Consider the following 20,577-nt stretch of genomic DNA (forward strand, 5'->3'; position numbering starts at 1 on the left):
AATGTAATAGGGGATCTAATGCGTAGTCTGTACTATATAGAATTACATCTTTCTACAAAAGTGTCTACTTCCGTCTTTTTAGAAATCGAAATAAGCGAGTGTCAATGTTGCAAAGTGCATCCCACGAATCGTGGATGGGGCTTCACGGATTCCCTTTGCGTGACATTTGTTTTTTTAAGTTCAGTATTAAAATATTATGCATTTAGGTTAAAGAAGAAGGGGTGATGGGTATAAAGCACGAATCTATGCAATCCAGTCAGGGCGAGTCCACGCGGGAGTGCGTCCAAAGGGAACAGGCGCATCATACGCGTTAGCGAGAGTAGTGAAAACACGTGGATTTTCGAAATGACACGTGTTCCGCTTGGAGTAAAGCGTTGTGGCATCACAAATATTTTTTACAACTATTATAAATCTCGATGAGATGAACACAAAAGAAGAACAAAATTTTGTGACCCGACTTCCGGAATTGCAGATAATCATAATTCTTTGGAGCTTTTACTTTTAAGCTGTACAGCATCAAAAATATTTTTTACGTCGCAGGTCAAATTTAGGTACATTATTTAAAATTAAAATAATTGTTGAAAAACTATAAATCTTTCACTGATTTCCTTATTGTTCTCCAAAAGATTTGCATTGGGTAACATGACAACAATAGACTTAGGATAGATGAAGTTCAAGGATGTCACTGTAAATAACTGTTAAAAAATTAACAATTCCCTCACAATTTGAATATAAATACAGCGTCTAGACATACGCAATAAAACCATAGTCCAAGAAACACAAACCACACTGGGCTAGGTGGGCACTAACAACTACGATTGCTATGTAATCATGTCACAGCAGGGCGAAGCTGGTAGGTTCGCGCGGGGGTCCATAGGAAGGGTGCAGGCGCACCAGCAAAGGTGGGTATAAACGCAAGCAATCTATCTATTAAAATGCTAAAATAGCAATTAAGAACGACTGAACTCCAACCTATAACTTTAGCTGTCAAACCTTTGATTTACGGTTATTTGTGATTTCACGTTTATAACAAAGACAAATATTTTTAAAAAGGTGTACTTTAAATAAATTACTTAAAGAGATCTTTTCCACAAAGTTTATCCTTTTAAATTATTGTTCGAAGCCTTTGCATTTTAATAAGCCTTCTCCGAAATACATGCAAATGAATTGTGCTGCCATCTCTGGAGTTTTTTAAACTATAAGTTTGTGGACGTTTATATGTTTGTGGCAAATCATTTCGACGGTGAGATCTCGGAAACTACATGCTCTAGAAAGATGACGTTTTCACTGATCGATTGCAAATTTTGCGTAGACTGTCCAGTTCTAACTCAATATTTAAAAAAAACATGGCCATTATTTATTTATTACATTTTTACGGGTACACTGGAAATGTTGAAATTAAAAAAAAAAAAATAAAAATAAATAAAGCATCATATCCTACCTATTACATATATCACTAACATTATAATTGATTGTATGTGTAATGTATTAGCTTATTTTCAAATGTATACAACGATAATCATGCCTGTTGTTCTGTGTGGTTGCGAAATATGGTCTCTTACTCGGAACGAAGAACTTAGATTGAAAGTATTTGAGAACAAGATCCTGAGACGAATATTCGGACCCAAGAGAAACGGGAATACGGAAGGCGGAATCTTCATAACGAGGAACTACATAATGTATACAGTTTATCCAAGATTGTTAGGATCATCAAATCTAGGAGGCTCAGGTGGGCAGGTCATGTAGCCAGGATGGAAGAAAGAACGAACACTTTCAAAACCTTAACTGGAAGACCAGCCGGAAAACGACCATTAGGAAGACCTTGGCGCAGATAGGAGGACAATATTACGATGGATCTCGCAGAAATGGGAATACAAAGTAGAAACTGGATCCAATTGGCTATGGATAGAAGTCAGTGGAGAGCTTTCGTGAACGCGGCATTGAACCTCCAGGTTCCATAGGCCATAGAGTTACTTAGTTTGTGTTTGCTTATTACATATTGCATGCAAGAAGAAAGAAAACACAGATCATACATGAATTAAAAACTGAAACCGGAAGTAGGCTCAAATCTTGCAAACGGTATGAGTTATTGAAAAAGTAATCGAAAAAAATCTCCTCTTTACGGTATCTCTTGCCGATTTTTACCAAGACTTCTTTCACTTGTGTCTGCAAAGGGACATGTACAGATGTGAGGAATAACAAGGAAATATTCATGCTCATATATGAATGATGCGCTATGTAAAGAGCACAGGTTCAGCTAGTGGTTGTGAAAATACGTGGGTTTCGTAGTAGTATGAGTTCCTACAGCACTTGTAATGATCTCAGGCTGTTTTACGCACCACTTATAAACATAAAATATAGCTTTTCGATGTGAGGAGCACAATGAAAAAAAAAAAAAAAAAAAAAAATCCGACTTTCAGAACTTGAGATACTTGCAATTTTTGAGTGCTTTTAGTTCTACTTTCATTTGAAAGGGATTCTGGTATCAAAAATGTATTTTCATAGTTATTATTTTTTTGGGGAGAAGAACCAATCGCATAAAAAAATCGATAAGATTTTCGGAACTTGAAATAATTACGGTAATTTCACTGACATTTGAGAAGCGATTATCTGAAGTTCCGAAAATCAGATCGCGAAAATTTCTGTACCGTCGTGTTTCTCTTGTTATAATAATTGTGAAAAACATTTGTGATGCCACAAAGCATCACTCCAATTCAAGTTCCAATAGCACTTCTAGTGATTTCACACTAGAAATATTCCGCCTGCGGAAAATAGAATCTAATATACGTAGTCATCTTTCACATGCATTTACTTAAGTTGGGTTAACTTTACAATGCCCGCTCCAGTTGGTACCGTATCCTTACGCAGGGACGAGAATTATTCTAATAACTTTAACAAAATATATTCAAACTTCCTAACCTTAAGCTAACCGGATCCTACCCTACCTTACTCTATTCTGCCCTACTCTACTAAAGCGGTCCGACTTATTGATACGCAGTTAGGTGCACTGTAAAGTTTACTCCACGAGGATAGCGCAAAACACTGTATATGGTATAAAATTACTACCTTACGTGCAGTGACGACGTCAGAGAGGGGGGAGGGGCGAGCGCCCCCCTAGTAGCAACTTCTGCTCTCCCAGACTCCTACAATCTTTAAATATTCTACATGTAGTATTTTATATCATTATCATAACCAATCTCATTGTCAAATTGTAGTCTACTTTCCATGCATTTACTATGTGACAGATTAGTCCTCAAGCTTTCTTCTTTGAGCGTCTGGGTATGCACACATATTTCTGTTTTCTAATTTAGCGCCTTTTGAGGTAAATTTTAGTTATACTTCTTTCTTTTGATTTTTACTTATTGTGCCTAGCGAACAATAGTAGATTTGGTCGACTTGTTTTCTTCTCATTGGATCAACTTCGATTGGAAACAAAATAAAGGCAAAACCAGTTACGTAACTTGTTTGTATTGATCCAGGTTTGAAGTTTTCAGTTTTATATTTTGCTTTATTTAAACGTTCTATACTTCTTTTTTCTGAAACATTATTCTCGGCTTTCAATTTTCAGAGGATGTGCTTATAACACCTTAGTTGCAACTACCAGTGCTTAATTTTTGAAGAGGATAAAAAGAGTTGTGTTTTTCCTTCCTGCAAATGATGATAATAAATTTATGCAATGAAATTGATTCCCAATAAAACGTAATGTCAGAGTGCTGATCTTTAGTTAGTAATTGGTTTATACTAGTGGTCCCTTACTTATTTTGTTTCAAAGTACTGACGTGACGTCTACCACATTGACTAGGACCTGCTGAAATATTCGTAGCTCAACCCAGAAGGAGTGCACGTGGAATGGTGAAGTTTTACTTCTACACTTCCCCCAAGAGTCAATATATTACCTTGTACAGTGCTCCAGTTTTTTCAGAAAAGTTAAAAAATCTGAAGATTTCCTTGCACCACTGTTCGTAGCACTACCCCTATCAGATCTAAAGTGGCGTCCTTTCAAGTGTTATTTAAGTTTGGGAAATAAGTACACGAAATAATTAGACGGAGCTAAATCTGCGGAATAAGAGTGATGATCTAAACATTGAAATCCTAGATTATGCAATGCCAGTTGTGTTCGCAGGGGCTTGATGAACAGGTGTATTCTCCTGAAGGAACAGAATTCCTTTCTTTTCATTTTCCGCGGCGTTGAACTTTGAATTTTTCTTTCCGTTTTGTAAGTAATGTAGAGATTCTGGATTAAATATCTGACCGTTGCGGAGGTAGTCTATGAGTACCACACCATACTTATCCCAGAAGAATGTTACAGTTTCTCAACCTACTTCTGTGTCTTGAAGTTCTTGGGGCGATGGAGAAATGAGTGTTACTACTCCATTGACTGTTGTTTCGAATCAGGATCATAGCGGTACAACCATATTTCATCTATGGTTACTATTCGTGAGCCAAATTGATCAGCATTACGATCAAATTGGAAGAAGACTTCTCTTAATGCCGTCACTCTTATTCTCCTGACATTTTCCGAGAACTTGAGCATACCCAAGCCATTCTGAATTATACTACCGACGCGTTTCAAAGAAATGCCCAGAATCTCTGACAGAAGTTTTGCCGAGAAGATAAAAACTGAGAAAGCGGGGTGCAGCCAGACCTCAGACTATAATAAGTATATCGTGAGTTTACTAGACACTTTATATAAATAATAGCTTAAATTATTTTTGTCGCTCAAAAACTGGGGTGGCCTAGGCCCTCCGGCCCCGGGCTATATCCACCACTGGCTGAAAAACTGCAATTTTCAAGAATAATGTCACAAATTGCATCCATGATTTCGAAAAGTCATTGCTTTCAATCATCATGGTTGTAAAGCATAATTTGTTGAGAAATCGCCACGATTATACTAAGCCACTTACTTCTTCACTATTGTATATAACGGGGGAGGGTCCCGTGGTGTTTCACTGATTTCCTAATTAATTTACTTCGGTGACTTTCCTTGGTGGAACAAATATGTTATAACAGTTAGGATCAGGATGTTCGTGAAATTATCTGTTTGGGCACACATAATCACTTCCGAGGCCTGAGAAAGAATAAGAATTTCATTATTAATATGAAAATTTCTATTTGTACATACAGAGATATGTTTTTCTAAACTACGGTTTCATTTTTCTTCCTAGTACCTACACTCCTTCTGGATTGGACTACAACATTTTCACCAGCTCCTCGTAAATTTTCTCTCTCTCTCTCTCTGTATATATATATATATATATATATATATATATATATATATATATATATATATATATATACCGGGTGCGTCATTTATAATGACAAACCTTGATGACGGAGAAACCAAGGGAGAGAGAGAGAGAGAGAAGCGAAACTTTGCACGAAGCAACTATACAAAGGGGTACATTGATAGACATTACTTGACATCACCGGATGAACAGTGTTGCCAACCCAATATAAAGTTATGATTTTTAAAATGGAACGACTTAAATTGTATTTCATAATTGAATTCAACACTAAAAAGGAAGACGAAAGATATGCCACCCGCAGGTCAGTGTTGCAAACTCCTCAAGAAATATCGCTAAATATGTGTCAAATTTAAACGTCTTTTGCACACACACAGGGAGTGAGGTACACTCTATTCATGGATAGAGTAGATAGTGATTGGGTTCTCCATCACATTTTGACCTATTGCCAAAAGGAATAACGAACTCATATTTGACGACACTTCAATTACGTTCTTTCACCGTCGTCCCTCTAAGTTTTTTTTTTTAATCCATTGATCACTTTCCTTTCTGTTTTGGTTTTCGTTTATCTTGTAGTTAACCTGGGCCCAGAAATTGTATTTTGGTTTATCTAGTTATATCTTTAGGAATGTTCTGTGTTACGTGCCTGCCTCACAAAGTTTTTTTTTTATTATTATTTAAGCACGAATTGACTATATGAAAGTTAAAATTTATAGACGCGCGGTATCAGGTAAAAAGATCAGTTTTTTTAATGTAATGTCGGAAGTCATTTGTTTTTCTTGTACAATGTTTGCAACCTTTTCTGAAATTATTGTTGGGGTTATTACTTAAAATGTGTGCGCGATTATTAAATATGAATATATATATATAGAGATAATTGAATACGTCGAAATGTACATGTGCTTAGTATGTGAATATGATGTTAAAGTAAAAGTATGATATTAAATGTATTATATGGATATATGTAAGAGCGCTCGTGTCAGTCCCCCCAAACGTGTATTGGTTGCTATAGTTTACAAGTAAGTCTCCGACGAATATAATAATATAGATTTTTGTCAAGAATACCGCCGTGCACTCAAATAATTTTCCTTTCTTCTGAATAGATGTAAATCATAACCTATGTAATTATTTAATGGCATGTATTAAGAAGTAACGGCAGGTCTAAATGTAACCCACATCATAACGAATATTATTCCTGAACTACCAACCTAAAACCATTGTGGAAAGTGTACCTTTAATAACTCTCACCTGCATATGTATCCTGTGACTTGACCAGTGTTTTTTTTTTTTTTTTTTTATCCTCAATGTAAATCATCATACTCCTTACACCTGTGGAAGATCGTCTTAAATTCGAACCATATATACATATATACAAAAGTGATCCTAAGGAAAGGTTTCATGACGTGTCCCAGTGTTAAACAAATAACTTGAAATTATCCAATTAATAAATTTGGAAATGGACTGACTAAGAGGAGGAACATCCTTGGCGGAAAGTGATTTCAAAATCCCTTGATGGATATAAACGTTGTAGTATGCGAGTGCAGCTATAAACTGCTAATAGTCACAAACTAAATATAGTTGATGAATGGTTTTTATAAACCAATAGTTATATATATATATATATATATATATATATATATATATATAGATAGATAGATAGATAGATAGATAGATAGATAGATATATAAACACAAACTAAGTTAAATGGAGCGAAATGTTTTTGGACACTACGAGTAGTGCGTGATTTGTGATTTGAACGCTCAGAATTATTAATATTTTATTTCTCAATGTGAGGTAGAGACTCATAAGTTCTAGTACACCTAAAAGTTTTTTTTCTTTCCTCTTTGTCCATTTTTTTTAAAGTGAAATAAGTGTCTTCTTTGCGTATGTCGCAAATCATAATTTTGCTTTAGCATGCCTAAGATATAATACATGTAATTATTTTTTTTTCTTTCCATTTGTCAATATGATCAAATGTATAAAGACTTACTAAAGTATAACCCTATGTATTCTATTGATATATAACCAAGAACTTGTGCTTTTAATATTTTCTTTATAATTATTTTTCCTTTTCACTATGAATGTAATAAACTATTTGTACCTTTGTAGTTAGTTAGTTTCCTTTAAACATATATACACTGTCCTGAGTGAGTGAGCGTGTGAATGCATGATAAATTTAATTTAAGTAATTTTAGTGATATCATTTGTCGTATTAACATCTATAATATATGTGTCATGTTTTAATATATGTGTTAAGGTAAATAACCTAGGTCATGAAGGACCGCTACTAACGGTTTAAATCGGCTCTAGGAGTGAAACGAAAATAGCAGGATGAGCCTAAATACGACATCTTTCTTCCCGGAAGTTGAAACTCTCATTGATACGATACATAAATTTATATTGAGTTTATAACTTTGATTTTTTTTCCTTGGCTAATTCATATGTGTGGTCGATCCTAGAGATACTGGATGGTTATCAATCATCATTTGGAATAACTTTACAAAGAATAATTTCGATTTTCTCCTTTCCTGGTCTAGGTCTGGGCAACCCCACGAACGTGGTGCCTGGAGCTAGGTCTGCGTGGTATGAGGGAACATGTGTCTATTCCGAAGCATTCTAAAATTGATTAATCGTTAATAACATTTAAAATGATTCCTCTTTTAACAACTTTCTCGACTTCTTACTATATTTCCGGAATTATCCAGTAATCTATTTTCTTATTAAAATACTCTATTTGTTTTCTTTCTTTTTCCTCCCTTTTCCTACCTCCTTCTGTTACCCTTCTACTTTCTTCTCTTTCTTTTCTATTTCTGAACGAAAGAAAACGGAGTCATGACTGAGAGTAGTCGCTATTGGCGCGGTCAATAAGTTGTTTCGATGAGTTTCTTCGGAAGTCCGATATGGGATAATTAACCATGAGATGAGTATGCATTGAGGGACGAACAATAACAAGAAAGTTTATTGAATTTTACTTTATTGGAAAATAATCATGATTTCAATTAGTAGGCGATGTTTCGTAATCGCCCTCGTTAAGAGAATTAATTTTAGCGACTACACTACATGCAGTTCCACTTCTTCGTTTACTACTTTTTTTTTTTTTACCGTTTTCTTTCAATTGGCGACCGTTGACTTAGGACAGTTACCATGGAAACAATTGTTTTCCCTGGTAACGGATCTGAAATTATTTATTAAACACTGTTTAGGATCGAGCACATATTGACTTGGCCACAAAAAGGTGAATAATTAAAAAGGTCACAGTGAGATTAAATAATTATAGTCATTGGCTGTTCTGCTATCTTTGTCTCTCTCTATAGAAAGGGGGAAATGAAGGAATCTGTCAAAGTTTGAATTCTAAAATTTGAAAATGCTGGAAGTTGACCCAAGGAGGGAATCAGACAGGAGTCCTTTAATCTATGAACAGTATCTGGATAGTAAGTTTTGTTAGTCTGTAAGTATATAATTGCATGTGTGTTTATATTGTGTCCTTTTTGTACGGAAGCTATGGCAACCAATAGAGAAGTTGTCGTATCACACGAGAACGCGGAAGTCTCATGTACACAATGTACGTTAGAAAGTAATGAGAAAAGAGCTCGCGTCTCCCGTAGGCTAGTGAGGTGTCACGCTGCCGTGTCGTGACAAAACGCTGTAACTTTGGCGAAGAAGCTTTGCGAAAATGAGCCTTAAAGTTTTCATCCGAAAATGTGATCTGTATTGTGTAGAACCAGTGTAACTAGGCAATAATGGTCAACCAATCAATTTTCACCAAATTTAATCACACAACGTGCATTTACGTAACATTACATGTAACCACGTGTTTCCAAAGTCAAGATACACTATTTCTACACGATACAGACCACATTTTCGGATGAAAACTTTAAGGCTCATTTTCGCAAAACTTCTTCGCCAAAGTTACAGCGTTTTGTCACGACACGGCAGCACGAGTGTGGGCTGAAATTGATTCATTTCAGTTGTACCAATTTAGAGGATACTGCTGAAAATGCAGAGAAGGTCCGGGCTGGTGAGATAATTAAATACTGTAAAGAATGTGAGGGAAAGCTCCACCAGTCGCGTGAACCCATGAGTCTATCCTCTGAGAAAGAAAATGAACATCCCGATTCAGACGGGGAGCGAGGGTATAGTACCCCGAAGAACCGAGGCCAAATATCTCCAGTGGAGATATCTGACCTCGATGATGATGAAAGAAATGGGGATTCAATTGGTGATAAAACCAAAGCAGAGCAAAGGAAGATTGTGTCATCTAATAATGACACTCTCCTCCTTTCATTACAACAGATGCTACAAAAATTGATCGGGATAATCAACAAATGAGACGCGAAATAAATGAGAAATTTGACACCTCGAACCGAGAAACCGAATCTCGATTCGAGGTACTAACTCAGAAAATAGACAACATATGTTCGGACTTTGCTTCCTCAATAACCACATTGAGAGAGCAAATGTCTACTGAAATTGATCTGGTCAGATGCGAGGCTCAGCAATCTATAAAGCAACTTCAACAGGAAACTGAGGGTAAATTCGATCATGTAAATTCAGAATTTGAACAAATAGATACCAAATTACATAAGGTCAACAATGAACTAGAAACACAGCAGGCTGAAATTGATAATTTAAAGTCCACTTTGTCAAATTTATCACTGGAAACCAAACGGGAAGTAACTGACCAAAAAATTTTGAAAATTCAGGACGAAATAGTGAATATTCAAAAAGAAATAACGAAACCCAGTCGCGAAAAATCAGAGGTAACCTATCCTTTCCCCGGTAGCGATTCCTCAGAAATATTACCTGCTATAACCACTACCTGTAGCGCAGGAAAAGAGAATCCGATGTCAGGTGATGCACGGGATATTGCGATGCACTACCCCATGCATCGGTCAGAACTAAAGTCGTAGTTTAATTGCAATAGTGTGCCGAATCAGTCGAGTGTTGTGACGACTACGGTCACTAGCGTGAGTGCACCCTCCTTACATGGAGGTATACAATCATATAGCGTGTTGCCGGGAAGAGGAGATGGGTACCATCCTGAGTCGTTGTTCACGGGTGCGGTTGGTCCGGGGATGGAGCCCAACATAGTCAATACGACCAACAGAATCCCTTTTAATTACATGGGTAATTATAACACCGCTACGACGTCGTCGGTGGTAAATCCGGTGACTACTCCGATTGTGCAGGATAATATGTTAATTCCCACTAACTATTCACCTGCTTATGTTAGTATGGGTTCCAAGGTTTCGCTGAGGGACATCGAACGTTTTCCCACGTTTGATGGGAATATCACCAATGGACAGCCTCGTGTTTTCCTGCGTAGATTGCAGCAGTGCTTGGAAATGTATCGGCTGACTGATAGAGAACGCTTGCAAATAGTTGAGAAACTTTTAATTGCAGCATCAGGCGCATGGTTTGCCTCTATTAAATACAGAATCCATACATTTGGCGATTTTCTGATCCTTTTCAAGGAAGAATACTGTAATGAGCATATAGAAAGGCTTCAAAAACGCAACCTCCAATCTTTAAGGTATGATCGAGCCAAGTATGGGTCCCTTTTGGACTATGCTTGGAAGACTATAGAATTGTACTACCAGATCGCTGAAAATCCATCGCAAGCCGAACTAGTAGACATTATAGTGAACGCTCTTCCACCAGATGAGTCGCGGGCCATTGCATCCCACTTGTGCCAAACGGTGCGAGAAGTTACGTCACGCCTAGCTGCCCTGTGTGGGAAAGAAACTGGAGGCCCACCAAAGAGGTATTTCGCCCGGCAAGCCAAAATTGTGAAACTCGTGAAAAGCAAGGCAACGGCTAGTTGCCAAACGGACTTTCTGAGTTACACCCAAGCTGGATCTCGTTACCCGAGTGGGTATGGCTCGGAAAGCAATCAATATAATGGTCGACGTCTGTACCGTAACCGACCGATGTTTAACAATCGCCGGGGTTATCGCCCCTATGACCGCACAATGGGGGAATCGAACCCGAATAGGGACGATAATAGGAGGAACTTTAACGGGGCGTACCGGAGAAGAGAAAACGGTAATGGTCAAGGCAGTAATGTTAATCATAATAGTGCAAATAGATCTCAGAATTCTGCCCCTTCGCAAATACAAACTAATGGCGGAAATAGAATTCTAACAAATGAAGGGAGCGATAGTCGAGAAACTAGATCCTAATGTAATCGGATACGCCAGTCGGCGAGTGAAACCCTATGAGTTGTCTCTTTCAATATCTCAGCTGGAACTCCTGTCCGTCCTGTTCCTTTGTGAACATTTTTAGCAGTAAAATTATTGAAAAATTGCGCTGTATTACACAATCTAAAAGGTGAAAGTATCGGAACTCACAATTTCCAGAATCTTAAGCTTTTCAACTGTACCGAGGACAAAAAACGGGAACTTCTATCTCAATACCCAAAGTGAATGTTACACTGTCTCATTTGAGTGTATGAGAGTATGAGTGAGTAGTTAGTTTATTAGTATTAATACATGTTAATTCTATTCAACAAAATTTTGTTATTCAAACAAATTTTTTTTTAACGACGCCGGGGAACTGTAATATGCCATTACAGTCTAATGTGATGATGTTTTTAATAGGAGGGTGCCCGAAATTTTTTGCACCGACTGTACTTGACGTTTAACAAAAAATTTCTGGCTGTTATATAATTCGTAATTTTGTTTGTTATTCTGTTTCAATTAACATGGAATGCTGTAAAAAATTCATTAGGAATTATAGTTTTGGGAATCAATATCTTTATTTATATATTAAATTAGTTATAAGTCTTGTATATGGATATGTAAATGGATTATTACAATTCTTACGGTGTCAGTGCGATCTGAAAATATAGATCCACCATTGGACGGAACTTTTCGAATAAATAACCAATCTAAAATTCGACAGAATTTTCAGGACCACCCTTCACCTCTCTTTTAGATACCTAGGTCCTTCTGAAATCTGGTTTAATCCAGATTTTACCAAATTTTATTCGTTTCAAAGCCCCACCGCCAAAAATGCTTTGTTTTGATTGGAGGATTCACCCACGCTATGATGTAAGAGCGCGAATATTCCCATTCCGTGCCTCGAATTTTGCTGACGACAGCCGACCCGGATCTTCCAACTCAGAAAAGTAGAAATGAGCTAGAAAAGCTGCATTAAGAAGGTAAAACTAATATAATAGTTGAATAACTATCATCCAGGAAGCCGCGGAGCCATAATTCGTTAAGTTTCATAGTAAAAAACCAGACTGAAGAACTAAAATAGGAAGCATAATTCAGTGACGCCATGTTTTGCCGATATAATTAGTGGTGGACAGGTTCTACGAAGTGCATCAGTTTGCTAGTTGTTCTTAAATATCCACGAACAGTTTCGGAAGATTAGTGTTTTCTCCCTTAAAATACTTTTATCTGTAAAACTATTCCTTTTAGAGTTACGTTAGGCCTGCCCCACTGCCGTTTGTGTTCGTGTATGTAGTGAATGTGATTTCTTTTTGTACTTATTTAGTAGTAACATGGCGGTATTTAATTTCGTTGTAGTTAAGATAGGTAGAATAATGCACGTGTAAATTTACAGTAAGGGCTCCTATCTGACTCCTGACTTGAGAGTACGGCTTCCAGCGGGATGAGTTGAACATGTAGTTTGTTCCGGGTTCCTGCCCCTTCAGGGCACGGGTCCTATTGTTAGTCAACACTTTGATATGTCCCCTCGGGGCATTAACTAAACAGTTTAAGAATGTGATTTAGTGAATACAAGGGCAAATTGGCCCTGTTCCTTTCTTTCCCTTTCCTTTCATAAACCGATAGAGCCGATTTGAAAGAAAATGGTAAAATCTGAATGTTGTTTGTGTATATTCATTAGTACAACATGTATTAATGTAGGTTGTAGTTATAGATGTGGCATGTATGTGTTTGTAATGTAGTATCAGTAGTAGCAATTGTAGTTAAGTGATGAAAGAGTGTGTGAAATAATGAAGTATGGACAGTGTATCATTCGTATTTGATCAATATCTAAACGCAACATATCGATCTATAGTAATATTAGAAAATGAGAGTGTCATAGTATCAAAATTTCCGTGTACAAGGTCACATTCAGTGGTTCAAGGGTTGATCATATCGTCGCTAGCCCCCTAGTGTCAAAAGTCAGTACTAACCGTCATTCTTATGTCGATGCTCTTAGTGATTTAGTTTCCATGGAATTGACCTTTCTTTTCGAAATAAAACCTAGTAAATATAATTCCCAGCCCATATGGATGTACAGTTAGGTTAAGTGATCCAAAATTAATGTTTTCTGAAAATTACAACATTCTACTTAGTCTAGAAATCGAAATATTTAATTAAATAAACAATACGTAATTTCTTGACAGAAGTTGGGCGATATGATGCTAGTTCTTCGCTTTGAAATTATATTAAATGTTCATTTCTTTTTTTGTGGCTGCAGAATAATTTCATTGTTGTCAGAATTTCATAAACATTAAATATTATCGCAGATAATTCTATTTTTCAGTGAACATACGTATGATTTTTTTTTCTTTCTTAATAAAGCTACCAGGTATTACATAGTATTGTGTGTGTGGTGAAAGAGTCTTGAGTTCGAGTGAGGTTGTCGTGCAGTGATCGGAATGGGAAATGTTTGTAGTGACTATAGATTTTAAAGTATTATGATGAAATGTGTATGTAGGCTGGGCGTAGATAGAGGAGACAGGGTGCTTGTAAAATATAGCGTCGTAGTAAATGGAAAAAGATGATGATATGAATATATGAATATTGTAGTAGATGAATATAGATGATAGGACACCCATATAGTTATATATATAGTAGCTCAGTGCATACTTCGCCACGTGTTGATATATATTCGTATACGTATTGAGTAGATACGTGTAGCTACAAACATCTCAGGTTCTGACCCCTGCACCGGAATATCACGCGGACAGGAGGGCGATATATAGTCGGACTATGGCGATACTTTGTAGTTTAATGTGTTATAGTAATGATCAACTATAATATCATCTGATAGCATGGGTAGCATCGTACAATCGCTGACTAGACATATTGAATAATAAATTATGGAAAGACAATAGTTATACAACAGGGCTGTAGTGAATTATATTTTTCGGTCGGTTTTAAAATAGAATATCCTGCTCCGTGAGATTTTTTTTTTCACGTTACCTACTCGGGTTAGCTTACAGTATTCATGAAGGCGACAGCTCTGACAGGGTTACGGAAACAAAACAATTAGTTATTGAAATTTATTTTCCCGTACCCGGGCATCGACCCCTCCCCCCTTGAATATTTTCGTTTTCTTTTCTCAGTTTTCAAACTAGATAGTGATGGAAATTAATCGATGCCTCAGAATTTAGCGCATTCTGCGAAGGGGAGCTATCGGTGATGTTTGGTCATTGAAATCACCGATCCAAAATTCAGTTTATTTAATTTTTTTTTATTTTGGCAAATCACTAATTAGGAATATCTTAGCTATTACTCTAGTTTCATTACTATTCTGGAATCTTTTAGTTTCCGAGAGGTCGGATGATTTTTTTTTTCTTTTGAAATTCTAAATTAGCGCCGTCTCTAACCTTCCGGAGGATTCCGGGATCTGCAAGGGTGTTGACCGGATACGGTGAGTGGTGGGATTTCCCTAAAGCCTTCGTCTTTCCGAAAATCCCATCGAGGACACAGACTTGTCTCAACTTTGCAGACATTTTTTTTCGGCTATTTATTTGGTAAGCCGAACCCTTTTTGGCATAAAAGAGAATATTTGGTTATAGTATGTTGTATACGTAAATTCGACCCCTTATCTTTCGTAGTTGTAGTGTTCTGTCTCCTCTCTTTTTACCTATACTCCTTCTACTTCTTCTCTAGTTTTTTTTTTAATTTCAACCTTCCTCCCCCCCCCATTTTGAACTTGTTACTTACGATTTATTTAACGTAAAACTCAGATCTAAAATTACCAGCTGAGACGTTGCGAGACACGATTCATGGATAGAGTAGATAGTGATTGGGGTCTCCATCACATTTTGACCTATTGCCAAAAGGAATAACGACCTCATATTTGACGAAACTTCAATTACGTTCTTTCACCGTCGTCCCTCTAAGTTTTTTTTTTTTTAATCCATTGATCACTTTCCTTTCTGTTTTGGTTTTCGTTTATCTTGTAGTTAACCTGGGCCCAGAAATTGTATTTTGGTTTATCTAGTTATATCTTTAGGAATGTTCTGTGTTACGTGCCTGCCTCACAAAGTTTTTTTTTTTTATTATTTAAGCACGAATTGACTATTTGAAAGTTAAAATTTATAGACGCGCGGTATCAGGTAAAAAGATCAGTTTTTTTAATGTAATGTCGGAAGTCATTTGTTTTTCTTGTACAATGTTTGCAACCTTTTCTGAAATTATTGTTGGGGTTATTACTTAAAATGTGTGCGCGATTATTAAATATAAATATATATATATATATAGAGATAATTCAATACTTCGAAATGTACATGTGCTTAGTATGTGAATATGATGTTAAAGTAAAAGTATGATATTAAATGTATTATATGGATATATGTAAGAGCGCTCGTGTCTGTCCCCCCAAACGTGTATTGGTTGCTATAGTTTACAAGTAAGTCTCCGACGAATATAATAATATAGATTTTTGTCAAGAATACCGCCGTGCACTCAAATAATTTTCCTTTCTTCTGAATAGATGTAAATCATAACCTATGTAATTATTTAATGGCATGTATTAAGAAGTAACGGCAGGTCTAAATGTAACCCACATCATAACGAATATTATTCCTGAACTACCAACCTAAAACCATTGTGGAAAGTGTACCTTTAATCCCTCTCACCTGCATGTTTCCTGTGATTTGACCAGTGTTTTTTTTTTTTTTTTTTTTTTTATCCTCAATGTAAATCATCATACTCCTTACACCTGTGGAAGATCGTCTTAAATTCGAACCATATATATATATATACAAAAGTGATCCTAAGGAAAAGTTTCATGACGTGTCCCAGTGTTAAACAAATAACTTGAAATTATCCAATTAATAAATTTGGAAATGGACTGACTAAGAGGAGGAACATCCTCTGGCGGAAAGTGATTTCAAAATCCCTAGATGGATATAAACGTTGTAGTATGCGAGTGCAGCTATAAACTGCTAATAGTCACAAACTAAATATAGTTGATGAATGGTTTTTATAAACCAATAGTTATATATATATATATATATAGATATATATATATATATATATATAAACACAAACTAAGTTAAATGGAGCGAAATGTTTTTGGACACTACGAGTAGTGCGTGATTTGTGATTTGAACGCTCAGAATTATTAATATTTTATTTCTCAATGTGAGGTAGAGACTCATAAGTTCTAGTACACCTAAAAGTTTTTTTTTCTTTCCTCTTTGTCCATTTTTTTTTAAAGTGAAATAAGTGTCTTCTTTGCGTATGTCGCAAATCATAATTTTGCTTTAGCATGCCTAAGATATAATACATGTAATTATTTTTTTTTCTTTCCATTTGTCAATATGATCAAATGTATAAAGACTTACTAAAGTATAACCCTATGTATTCTATTGATATATAACCAAGAACTTGTGCTTTTAATATTTTCTTTATAATTATTTTTCCTTTTCACTATGAATGTAATAAACTATTTGTACCTTTGTAGTTAGTTAGTTTCCTTTAAACATATATACACTGTCCTGAGTGAGTGAGCGTGTGAATGCATGATAAATTTAATTTAAGTAATTTTAGTGATATCATTTGTCGTATTAACATCTATAATATATGTGTCATGTTTTAATATATGTGTTAAGGTAAATAACCTAGGTCATGAAGGACCGCTACTAACGGTTTAAATCGGCTCTAGGAGTGAAACGAAAATAGCAGGATGAGCCTAAATACGACATCTTTCTTCCCGGAAGTTGAAACTCTCATTGATACGATACATAAATTTATATTGAGTTTATAACTTTGATTTTTTTTCCTTGGCTAATTCATATGTGTGGTCGATCCTAGAGATACTGGATGGTTATCAATCATCATTTGGAATAACTTTACAAAGAATAATTTCGATTTTCTCCTTTCCTGGTCTAGGTCTGGGCAACCCCACGAACGTGGTGCCTGGAGCTAGGTCTGCGTGGTATGAGGGAACATGTGTCTATTCCGAAGCATTCTAAAATTGATTAATCGTTAATAACATTTAAAATGATTCCTCTTTTAACAACTTTCTCGACTTCTTACTATATTTCCGGAATTATCCAGTAATCTATTTTCTTATTAAAATACTCTATTTGTTTTCTTTCTTTTTCCTCCCTTTTCCTACCTCCTTCTGTTACCCTTCTACTTTCTTCTCTTTCTTTTCTATTTCTGAACGAAAGAAAACGGAGTCATGACTGAGAGTAGTCGCTATTGGCGCGGTCAATAAGTTGTTTCGATGAGTTTCTTCGGAAGTCCGATATGGGATAATTAACCATGAGATGAGTATGCATTGAGGGACGAACAATAACAAGAAAGTTTATTGAATTTTACTTTATTGGAAAATAATCATGATTTCAATTAGAGGCGATGTTTCGTAATCGCCCTCGTTAAGAGAATTAATTTTAGCGACTACACTACATGCAGTTCCACTTCTTCGTTTACTACTTTTTTTTTTACCGTTTTCTTTCAAGTCCACTTTGGCTCTGGCCTATTTATACATAAATAGATTCCAAAGATACCTTTGGTTTCCATAAACTCCTCTCGTGGGATTTGTATGACTCGCTTCCCCCCAAAAAAGTGCGACATTTCAATGTATTTTGTCAAAAGTAAACATGATTAAAACGAAACAATATTTAGATTTTTTCTTTGATTGCAGTTGCATAACAACAATAAACTATAAAAAATGACAAAAGAAATATTCATAAACAAAAAAAAAAAAAAAAAAAATGCTTGAGTAATGAATGGGGAATTTACGTCTGCATATAATACGAATAATACACGAGAATGAAACGTGATAACCACAAATGTGTGTTCATTGAGATTTTACGAACACTTACACTTTTACGAACATTTTTCGTTTTTTTGATTTAAACTTTTTAAATTTAAAAAAAAAAAGCTGGTTTAAACCAGCCAACCCTGCCATGGAGTTAAGTTTAGAGTTACCCCTCCGCTTTTTATAAAAATCAGGAAAATTTACAGGAGAAATGAGGTAAGAAATTACAATTTGAAGTTTTTATTTGATGTTTAGGAATGTAAGTTCGACAGAAGAGTTATGTTTAATACGAGGAAAGATATGTGAAAGTTAGTACTATTTGTCGGATGCGGAAGCATTGCAGAAGGTTTCAGCAGCATGGTAGCTGTAAAATATGGCGAATATGGCGAACAGGTGTAACGGATGCGCAAAAATAATGAAGAAAACCTTTTAAATTTTTGTGAAACACACGGAGTACTGAAATTAATTGAAATGTAACAATGTTTAATACTTTAAGCACTGTTTTTTGTATGTTGCAAAGTCCAAGGCAATTTCAGACTGGAGGGGCAACTCTAAACTTAAGCCCTGCCATGTACTATTGGAAAATTATTTCAAAGTTTGTACACAATGGAGAATAAATAAAATGAAATGAAATTTTAAAAAACTGTCGGACACTTCTATACTTGAGCGTCATGAGTTAACACATTGACTTCAGATACTTCACTTAGTATACTGTGATTACTAGCTACCTTATGGGCCCAATTTTGCAAAACAGTTTCGAGTTTCATTAATGTAGTTTTACAGATGCTGGTTTCGTTTCGGTACAACACATTTTGAAAAATTTACAGATAAAAATCAAGACTTTGCGTGAAAAGGCATATTTACAACAACACATTTCTGCATGTGATAGAAATACAAAGTAATACAGCTGTATTTGAGGTTTATAAGCGTAGAGTTACTACTGTAAAATCATTACAAGTGTTTTACTATTGATAAAATAAGCAAGTGTATATCAAAGATGACTGTATTAGAGACTATTTTCCACCGGGGTGTATTTCTGCACAGTATACACGAAGTTGCATTTTATGTTTACAAGTGCAGCGTTACTAGGTGAAACCGTGAAAAGTGCTACTGAAACTCACCTAATTGCCAAATCCCACTTGTTTCCACTATCTTCGGTTATGCGTATGCCCACTGTCGCTGACGCGCATGCTCCCTTCGAACACATTTCGGGCTAAGGTACGAAATCACATGCTTCGCCGTGCCCAGACTCGGTTAGACAGCATTAGATGCGTTTTAATAGCCAACTAGCACAGGCTGGTTTCTGTTTTTTGCACTAGTACTTATGACATACATTCAGACACCGTATTTATACGCAGATCGTAAAATACAATTTTATCTATGCTGAACGACGTATTGTCATGTTGCCTAGGGTAATGTTTTGGAGAACAATTATAATTCCTCAACAATTATTTCGAGTAGTGTACCAAAAGTAAACCTGCATGTTTTTACGTAAACATGCATCTACCAGGTATGCACACAAGATATTTAGATTATTTATACACTAGTATTACACATTTATTTTGTAAATTTTACAAATTATGCAACCCTACAGTAAATGTGAACCAAATTCATATTACTTCGTAATAGTGTTATCTCTGCATGGACTAAAATTCAATGCTCTGCATGGATAAGTAGCGGAATTAAATAGACAGTAATATGCCTGTACCTAAGTGTAAGGTTACTAGTGTTTTACGATGGTTAAAATTAAGGGGTAAACTTTAGAATACACGCTCCAGCTGTGCATCAATAAGTACGACCGCTTTAATACTATATATTAAAGTACGATAGGGAAAGTAGATCAGAGACGTGGTAAGGCTAGAGAACTCTGGACCCATTTTGTAGATTTGTTGTGTTTGTCAAGACAGTAGCTAGAGCGCGCATTGTAAAGTTTACCCACTGTGAAAAGTGAACAATTTTAATTGCAAATGATTTCAATTCAACTACAGCAACTCTTCTTTCTTCTAAATCGTTCTTATAGTTCACGCCTTTTCTTACTGTACTGCACAATTCAAGCAAGGATGGAATTTACTTATTTTGGTGTGGAAATGAAGTATTATCTAAAACATCAATATATTTTAACGATATTCATATGATATTCTTTAAGAAATACGAAACTAAATAACCAGAAATATTTGTAGCGCACATAAAGTTGCCTCACACTACCCATTCTCCTCGTATGAATTACGTCACAGTTAATCACATACCCTAACGGTGATAATGTAGTATCCTTGACTTTTTTTTTTTTGTTATGGGGGTATAATCATCTCTCTCTCTCAATGTTTTGTTGCTCCAGGAAATCGTTCGCTGAGCAATACAAACGGTTAGATGG

The 20,577-nt window shown here is 35.8% G+C and overlaps 1 protein-coding gene across 11 annotated transcripts in view; it reads right to left on the minus strand.

Moving 5' to 3' along the window:
- The window catches only part of LOC145693344 (divergent protein kinase domain 2A), a 140,912-nt gene extending 120,432 nt beyond the window's left edge, over nucleotides 1-20,480 (minus strand). For 3 of the 11 annotated variants that reach the window (XR_014132747.1, XM_081769244.1, XM_081769241.1), the window contains exon 1: nucleotides 20,372-20,479. Coding sequence is in view for 4 of the 11 variants with exons in the window: in XM_081769241.1 (XP_081625367.1) it covers nucleotides 20,372-20,393 (22 nt within the window). In the remaining 7 variants the exon portion in view is untranslated. Of the gene's footprint in view, nucleotides 1-19,327; nucleotides 20,327-20,371 lie in introns of those variants that run through there. The other 8 variants (XM_081769246.1, XM_081769248.1, XM_081769249.1 and 5 more) reach the window with 8 other exon arrangements.
- Nucleotides 20,481-20,577: the final 97 nt, after the last annotated feature.

Source organism: Thermobia domestica, chromosome 8, assembly GCF_964235325.1.
Source record: "Thermobia domestica chromosome 8, izTheDome1.hap1.1, whole genome shotgun sequence".
Classification (NCBI taxonomy): Eukaryota; Metazoa; Arthropoda; class Insecta; order Zygentoma; family Lepismatidae; genus Thermobia; species Thermobia domestica.